Source organism: Cucurbita moschata, unplaced genomic scaffold (assembly GCF_002738365.1).
Source record: "Cucurbita moschata cultivar Rifu unplaced genomic scaffold, Cmos_1.0 Cmo_Scf00015, whole genome shotgun sequence".
In the NCBI taxonomy this organism is placed as follows: Eukaryota; Viridiplantae; Streptophyta; class Magnoliopsida; order Cucurbitales; family Cucurbitaceae; genus Cucurbita; species Cucurbita moschata.
The window spans coordinates 1,339,877-1,347,775 of record NW_019268531.1 but is presented as its reverse complement, the minus strand read 5'-3'; the positions used below and the strand labels follow the sequence as shown (position 1 = coordinate 1,347,775).

Sequence of the window (7,899 nt, the reverse complement as noted above, 5' to 3'; positions counted from 1 at the left end):
TTTTTTTTTTTTTTTTTTTTTTTTTTTTTTTTTTTTTTTTTTTTTTTTTTTTTTTTTTTTTTTTTTTTTTTTTTGGACGTTACAATAAATCTGAATTATTGTCTGCTAAAGTTGAGTTTGATCATTTGGGGGAAGGGTTGATGATTCGGATCTTGGATTGGTGGTGGACGATATCCTTTACCTCACTTCCCACCTTCCTTCGTCGGCTTTGATGCTCTGCATTGTCGGTGACATCCAAATCTTTTAGCTCACGAGACAGCAAAAATGGCAGTAACCGGAGGGCAAGTTCTGTTTCTTATTTTGTTTTCAAGATGAATGTATAAAGAAGGCGTTCCTTCTTTTATGCGCTGACATCTTATTCTCTCACAAGGGATTCATGAACATGTAGTGCAGTTTGGAAGGCTCCTTTAAGTTGAACTATTGCTGCCAATTGCCTAGAAAAGTCGTCATTTTGCTATCTTTTCTTTAAAAAAAAAAACGAATCTTCTTTATTTCAGAGACTCACAGCCACAGGGATCAATTGTTAACAGTAAAAAGTAAAGCGAGGAAGTTGTAAAAATTAGAAAGGTGAGAGGAAAGTGTGAGCTATTCTGATTTGATGAGAAGAAGATGGAATCTGGGCCAATATCTTTCACGCCCCTTACCCAAAATCTTCCCTTGGTTTGAGTTGGTTCACCTTCCAAGTCTCCCAAAACTCTCGCCTTTCCTTCAATCCCATAAACGGGAAGATTAAAAATTGGATGAAAACCTTAGCCCCCACCAGTAAAAACTTGCAATTCCTCAGGCGAAATCTTCCCCTCTTTCCCTTTTGCGCTTTCTGCACGATCAGAACCACATTTCTAGTGATACCCTTTTGCATTTCTTTATTATAGTCTACCAAATTGTTCTTTTCTTCGTCTTTTATTTCAATGGGTTTGCTTCTGTCTCGATCATTCACAAGATCTTGTCTAACCATTAGTTTAATGCGATGAGATTGACAAACCCTTTTCTGTCCTTATGCTAGTTCGCCCAATCTCAATTTGGTATTATCTGAGAGATACGGAAGGAATAACTGAGATTCTCCGACTCAAATGCTGCTTTAGATCGGAGCAACCCCTTCATTCTTAGCTGCGTATACTCGACTTCCCTTCTCATCTCTTCTCCCTAATGCTCACTATATTTTTGGGTTTGTGATGCTTCCTCTGCTGGCATTGCTTAATGGAACTTGTTTTCACGAAATGGGTATCGGCGTTTCTTCTCTGCTGTTGTCTTATCTCCTCTAAAGCATTTTCAGGTAGGCCCCAATGATTTTAATTTCATCAGCTTCTGCTCAGTACCGTGACGTACTTATTCATCATTTTCTCTTGATTCAAGTGGAGGGAATTCTTGGGGATGATAAAGTCAGAGGAGTGAACTTAGGAGGATGGTTGGTGATTGAAGGTTGGATTAAACCTTCCCTTTTTGAAGGCATCCCCAATGGGGACATGCTAGTGAGTTCCATTCTTTTTGCTCATGTTTTGGATGTAATCCAAGTCTCCAAGATAGCTCAGTTGATACTATTATACAGGATGGAGATCAGGTTCAATTGAGGTCCGTAACATTGCAGAAGTTCGTTAGCGCTGAGAATGGAGGAGGCACAGGTGTTGCAGTCAATAGAGATGTTGCATCTTCATGGGAAACCTTCAGGGTCAGATGCTCAATCAGAAATCTCTTCTCCTTCATGACTCCCAAGCTTTACCCCCTCTGTTGTTTGTTGCAGTTATGGAGAGTTTCTGCATCAGAATTTCAATTCCGTACTGTCCTCGGGCAGTTTCTAACATGTGATGCCTTGGGATGCTCTGCAACAGCTCAATCGCCCAGGAACTCTGAAACTTTCTTTGTTGAAAGAAAAGACAACAGAGTGCACCTAAAACTTCAGACTGGAGCCTATCTACAGGTATCACATTTCATCTCTTCATTTACTTGTTTGTTGTAGTTTCTGTGTATATTCCTTTTTGGTTGCCATGATTTTCTCAATGAAAGAATTGCAAAAGTAAGTGATGAGTGAAGCAACTAGCTAGCAAGGCCTTATAACTAGCTGCTCAGCTTTCACAACTCATGAACAGCCATGGCTACCTCACCTTCAATTCTTGTCAATAATTTTACTTGATATTTTAGTATAATCAGACATTCTAATAGTTAAACTGGATTGCATATGCTGTACTTTTAGGCTATGATAACAAATCAGCTGACAGCTGACTATCCAGGGAAGCCAGGATGGGATGACAATGCTGCCACTTTTGAAATGATTGTTTCAGGCAACCTGTATGGAGATTACCAGCTTGCAAATGGCTATGGAAAGGATGAGGCAACTCTTGTTTATCAGGTAAATTCTGAATACCAACCAGCTTTCCCATAGACTGATCGCAGTTATATATATATGAACGTAACTTCTGGTTGATGTAACTGCAGAGACATAGAAACAATTTTGTGACTATAGACGACTTTAAATTTTTGTATAGACATGGAATAAACACAGTGAGAATTCCTGTTGGTTGGTGGATTGCTTTCGATCCGGATCCTCCTGCACCATTTATTGGTGGATCCTTGGAAGCTCTAGACAATGCATTCTCATGGGCACAGTAGGTCTTGTTTTCTAATTACTCTTTCAGATTCACATTCTCTACTAAAACTCTGAATCCTGTGGTGCAGAGCCTATAACTTAATGTGCATAATCGACCTTCATGCTGCTCCCGGCTCCCAAAATGGGATGGAACATAGCGCCAGTAATGACGGTACATTAGAATGGCCCAATTCTCCTGCTTACATTTCTAAAACATTGGATGTTATAGACTTCTTAGCTTCAAGGTATTTTTCTCTCAGATTTTGATTCTTCTTATCCTTGTTCCAATCTATATAGTTACCCATACCACCAATTCGTGCTTAGAAATTTCATGATTTGCCTCTATCGAGAATAAAGTTTTTTATTCTCTTAAAAGACTATTTATGAGATCTCACATCGATCGAAGAGGGGAACGAGTACCAACGAGGACGCTGGTCCCAAAGGGGTGGATTGTGAGATCCCACATCGGTTGGAGAGCAAAACGAAACCTTCCCTATAAGTGTGTGGAAGTCTGTCCTTAGCAAACACGTTTTAAGAACCTTGAGGGGAAGTCCAAAGAGGACAATATCTGCTAGCGGTGGGCTTGGGCTGTTACACTATTAAAGCTCGGTGCGGCAAATTCAATAGAGTTTGACATTGGTATGGCTATCTCCTGCATATTTTTTGTAGGTATGGAAAACATCCAGCCTTGCTCGGAATTGAACTTTTAAACGAACCATCGGCAGATTTAGTTCCATTGGACACGTTGGTATCGTATTACAAACAAGGATACAATATAATCCGTAAATACTCTTCAAAAGCTTATGTAATAATTTGCCAAAGAATTGGGAAAGCAGATCCTATGGAACTTTATGAAGCTGACATAGGATCTCATAATTTAGTAGTGGATTTGCATTACTACAATCTGTTTGATCGTTTCTTTGATCACTTGAGCCCTTCGGAGAACATAGAAATCATATACAAGAACAGGCAAACTCAAATACAGGCCTTAAACAGTGCAAACGGTCCCCTAGTATTCGTTGGTAAGCCTCGGACCACCTCGGTCTCTTTACTCTTTTTTCGTTGTCTAAGATTATCAAACTTAGAGCCAAACACTTTTTTAAGCATTTAGAAAGTCAATCCAAGTCGGCCTAACAGATGATGAGTGTGATTAACATTAACAGGAGAATGGGTGAATGAGTGGAATGTGACAAATGGGTCTCAGGCTGATTATCAAAACTTTGGGAGGGCCCAGCTAGAGGTTTATAATGCAGCTTCTTTTGGATGGACTTATTGGACCTTGAAGAATGACAAGAAGCACTGGGATTTTGAGTGGAACATCAAGAACAATTATCTTCAATTTGGTAGGTGATAACCAAGAATGTAAGGGATGTTTTGTTTTGTTTTGTGTTTCAACTTTGATTGACAAATAAACACACCCGTGTTATATCGGTCGCAGAATACTGTTCGACGCCCTGCATTTTGGTGCTTTTGAGTTACATCAATGATGTAATATGTCTAAATGGTGCAGGTGATTCACCCATCAGGGCTGTTTTCAACTGTGGCTTGTGGGTTGCATTAGCATGTGCCTGGTTCCCTCACCTGCTGTTCATGCTCTGAGTTGCAGCCCTTCAGGATCGCACATTACTATTCAGGACCAACATTTACGTTTCTTATAAATCTCATCCTTTTCCATCCAGTTTTCATTTTTGTGGATTAAACAGTAGATTAATAAAGCAATCATTGGAGCACTTATGCCTTTCATCATCATAAGTCAAACTACTTTGACCATATTTAAATATTAATTCATGAAAAGTTGACAAAATTTAGTAGATTTTTTTAAAAATTTAAAAAGAAAAAGAAAAAGAGAGAAACTTTCCACGTTTGATTGTGGAACATGAGAGGCAGAGGGCCTAATGTCTGTGAAGACATAAGGAATCAGAAACAGGTCATGCAACCACATACCCCATTTTGTTGCCCTTTCCTTCTTTTCAAAAAGCCCTCATTCATAGGGCCCCAAACGCCAATCGTTTTATCAACTTCACTATTCCAACCTTGGGTTCATTGGTCATGTCTTGTGTCCGGTTGTCATACCCCAAAATCAATCATAGTCTCAATTCATGCACGCATCTCTTCATATTTAACTTCGCCTCCTTAAACCCTCATTTTTATTGGTCTAAGTATTCATGGTTTAATGATTATAATTATAATCGGGAAGGTTGAACTCTCCACTTAATCGTGATTGCGATGAGGTAAGATAAAAACAAAAAGGAGGTATAATATAATATATAGATGGTGACTAATTTGAATCAACCTCCTACTTGTCCCTCTACATACTCAAAAAGCCTAATTGCTTTCATGAACTCCCACTCAAAACCAAAGCAGGGCAGGTGGAATGAAAATGAATTGAAGTTGGGACGTATCGCTCAAATCATTGATCCGATACTAGACGTAGAATTCAATAACCCAATTTAGAAAGGGACGACACAAAGCAAGCTGAGTAGAAAGTCCCAAATTTTGATTTCATATTAACATCGCAAACATAAGTACATATGCATAGGCACATTTATATATATATATATAATGTTCAATATCAAAACGACAAGTCGAAGCTGGTGGTGGTGGGAGAAGGCAAGAATGATTAGCAGCGAGCAGCTGAAAAAGCCCTGCCCAAAAAAGCGCAGCTCCAAAATAAAAAAGGGAAAGCAGGGGAGGGGGGGCGGTCGGTTTCCATGAAATCATGTTGACCGGAAAAAGAAAATGCTGAGCTCTTGACCGATGCTTCCATTTGGGTCTCTCAAATGAAAAGATTCAGAGTCCCCTGACGCCCCACAAACTCTATCGAAATTCCCTCTCAAATACATCAAGTAATCATCTTCACCTTCACCTTCACCTTCCACTTCCTTCCCCCCCATAATTCCCGCGCCTTCCACCATCGTCCCCAACCGCCGCAGCGTCTCCACGTCCGCCGCTGAAGCCCGTCGTCGCAAAGCGTACCCCACTTTCCTCCCATTGAAGTACATACTCCATGCTGGCGACGACAGAACCGACCGCCCCCCGGAATTCACGGCGGCGGCGGTGGAAGTGGACTCCAGCGCGATTCTGAGAACGCCGCCTCTCATTTCCCTGGCGAGAATAGCAGTGGGGACCGCCAATTCGAGGAGGAGAATTGGGTTGGTTGACTTGGAGTGTGTTTGAATACAGAAGTTGACTTTCCCTCTTCGGTAACCGAATATAGTTCCGGTGACGGAAGTGGCAGAGGAGGAGGTGGAGGGAAAGGTGGGTTTGGAGGAATACGTGGGTTCCTCTTCGGAGAAGGCGCAATTGCAAGTGGGGATGAGAAATTCAATAAGAGATCGGAAGAGCTGCCATGAACGAACTTGTTTTTGGCAGTCGACGGCGGCGACGTTGACGGCGGGGTAAGTGGCCATAGGGGAGGAAAAGTAAGGCATTAAAGAGAAGATGAAGAGATTGAAGAGCGTAGAGGGAGTGTGGGGTTTAAATAGTGAAGCCAAATGAAAAGGGACGTTTCATTGATTCATCATTTTTATCTCTCATCTCTCAATTCGGAAGACGCCCCCACGTTCACATGATCAACCTTTTCTGCAAAATCCAAGGATTAATGCCTCTGCCTCAATTTTTTGGCTCACAAATACCATAACCTTTATTTATTTATTTATCGTTTAAATTTGATTCCGAATGATGACTCATTTTCAATGGCCTCGATGAGCCCACGTCGGAACCCTAATTGGTGGCCACATTTCATTTAACTTACTTAAAATTACTTTATTGTTATTAAATGGCTGTCCCAAAAGATCCCAGTAATATCGAATGAATATATATATATATGATATGATATCTTGTTTTGAAGTGGATAAATATGTCTGGTTTAGACGGTAACCCTACAGAAACATATCATTTGCTTTGACCCTTTCTAAATCTAATAATTACTTTTCTTTACTAATATTAAATATTATTCATTAATCTCTCCACTCTAATATTACATAATTCAATAATGATTCCAATTAAAAAGAGTATATTTACATTTAATAATAATTTTGGAAACACAGAATGGAATTTTTTTTTTAATAAGTGGAATATTTATTAAAATAAAGGTGAAAACAAAAGCAATTATGCATAATATATTATGCGAGAAAAAAAATACAAAATACAGGGTGAGTTTGTAACATTGCGTCCATTAAAGATGTAATTCCGTACAACAAGAACCTTATCATGTAATGATTATGAATTGGGAACACATTGATAGAATTGCAAATTAAAATACAAGTATTCAACTACTCTTTTCCACTTTATTTAATTATATAATATATTAAAAAAAAAAAAAAAGTAAAGAAAAAAGTGGGTCTGCGCAGACACCCACATAGCAAGCACTAGATTTTCTTGCTTTGTTGTTTATGGAAATAAAATATGAGAGACAGAGAGTATTTTTGGAGGGACTTGCAGGCAAAGCCCTGCTGCCAGGGCGCACCATAATTCAACTCCCCTTCCCCTTTTCCCCTTTTTCCCCACCTTTTCCCCACCTTTTCCCCACCTTTTCCCCACCTTTTCCCCACTAAATCACTATCAATCTCATACACCATAATTCCATTCATTTTTTTTCTCCACCTCATACTCTTATCGGATCCACACAGTAGGAGAAAGATAAGAAAAACCCGAGTCCGTATGATGTCGGGTTTGGTGTACATGTAGGTATGTGTGTGTATATATATATATATACAGATATAGGTCATATCATTAAGTATATAAATGTGTTGTAGGGTTGTTTTGGAAATTTATGGGGTGTTTTTTGGGGGTGTAGTGGTTTGAAACAGGAATTGGCTTTTTGTGTTTGCTTTGAAAGATTTTTCTTTTGGAAAAGGCACACACTCATTGATGCTTTTTGGAATATAAAATGGGGAACTTTTTGGTTCAGTTTTATTTATTTATTTAATTAATTAATTGAAGAAGAAAGAGACGAAATAGAGGGTGCCGTGGCCGAGAGACAAAACCCAGTGCGCCATCTCACTCTCCGAATCCTTGTTGCCAACCCTATTCCTTACACAAACCTCATCTTTAAATAAACGTTTTTCTTTTTTATTTTACATTTTCTTCTTCTCTCTTTTTAAATGTTTTGATTATTATGTATGGTCCAAGATTATTGGTTATATTCTTCATCACCTCCAAACAAAAACAACATAGTTTGTATAACATTTAATTTCTTAAAAGATTCGAATCAATGCATAAAGTTTTGATGCGTTAGAAGATACTGTTAGATTTTTCGACACTTGCCAGTTCATCAATTTAAAGCTAACTATGTCGATGAAATTTTGGGAGACATT

At 39.0% G+C, this 7,899-nt stretch overlaps 2 protein-coding genes across 3 annotated transcripts; one reads left to right on the top strand and one right to left on the bottom strand.

The window, feature by feature from the left end:
- The first annotated feature begins 708 nt into the window (after window positions 1-708).
- LOC111453058 (probable glucan 1,3-beta-glucosidase A) lies at window positions 709-4,311 on the top strand. 2 transcript variants are annotated; one of them, XM_023094001.1, is made up of 10 exons: window positions 709-1,273; window positions 1,354-1,469; window positions 1,547-1,666; window positions 1,739-1,915; window positions 2,189-2,344; window positions 2,431-2,600; window positions 2,671-2,826; window positions 3,251-3,603; window positions 3,745-3,924; window positions 4,092-4,311. In XM_023094001.1, the coding sequence occupies exons 1-10, from the start codon at window positions 1,198-1,200 to the stop codon at window positions 4,178-4,180; spliced, it is 1,593 nt and encodes a 530-aa protein (XP_022949769.1). In that variant the 5' UTR covers window positions 709-1,197; the 3' UTR covers window positions 4,181-4,311. The 2 variants fall into 2 exon arrangements, with proteins under 2 accessions (XP_022949769.1, XP_022949770.1); XM_023094002.1 differs by having other exon boundaries at window positions 3,745-3,943; window positions 4,092-4,174.
- A 719-nt stretch (window positions 4,312-5,030) lies between these two features.
- LOC111453526 (protein MIZU-KUSSEI 1-like) lies at window positions 5,031-6,175 on the bottom strand. The gene has a single exon (XM_023094654.1). It carries the CDS (start codon window positions 6,010-6,012, stop codon window positions 5,299-5,301), a length of 714 nt encoding a protein of 237 aa, XP_022950422.1. The 5' UTR covers window positions 6,013-6,175; the 3' UTR covers window positions 5,031-5,298.
- Between the last annotated feature and the right edge of the window lie 1,724 nt (window positions 6,176-7,899).

Excerpts from the sequence above, each read along its gene's own strand:
- LOC111453058 (XM_023094001.1), top strand. The coding sequence starts at position 1,198 with ATGGAACTTGTTTTCACGAAATGGGTATCGGCGTTTCTTCTCTGCTGT. Across the intron at positions 1,470-1,546 it reads TCCCCAATGGGGACATGCTA|GATGGAGATCAGGTTCAATT; the intron begins GTGAGTTCCATT and ends ACTATTATACAG. Across the intron at positions 1,667-1,738 it reads CTTCATGGGAAACCTTCAGG|TTATGGAGAGTTTCTGCATC; the intron begins GTCAGATGCTCA and ends TGTTTGTTGCAG.
- LOC111453526 (XM_023094654.1), bottom strand. The coding sequence starts at position 6,012 with ATGCCTTACTTTTCCTCCCCTATGGCCACTTACCCCGCCGTCAACGTC.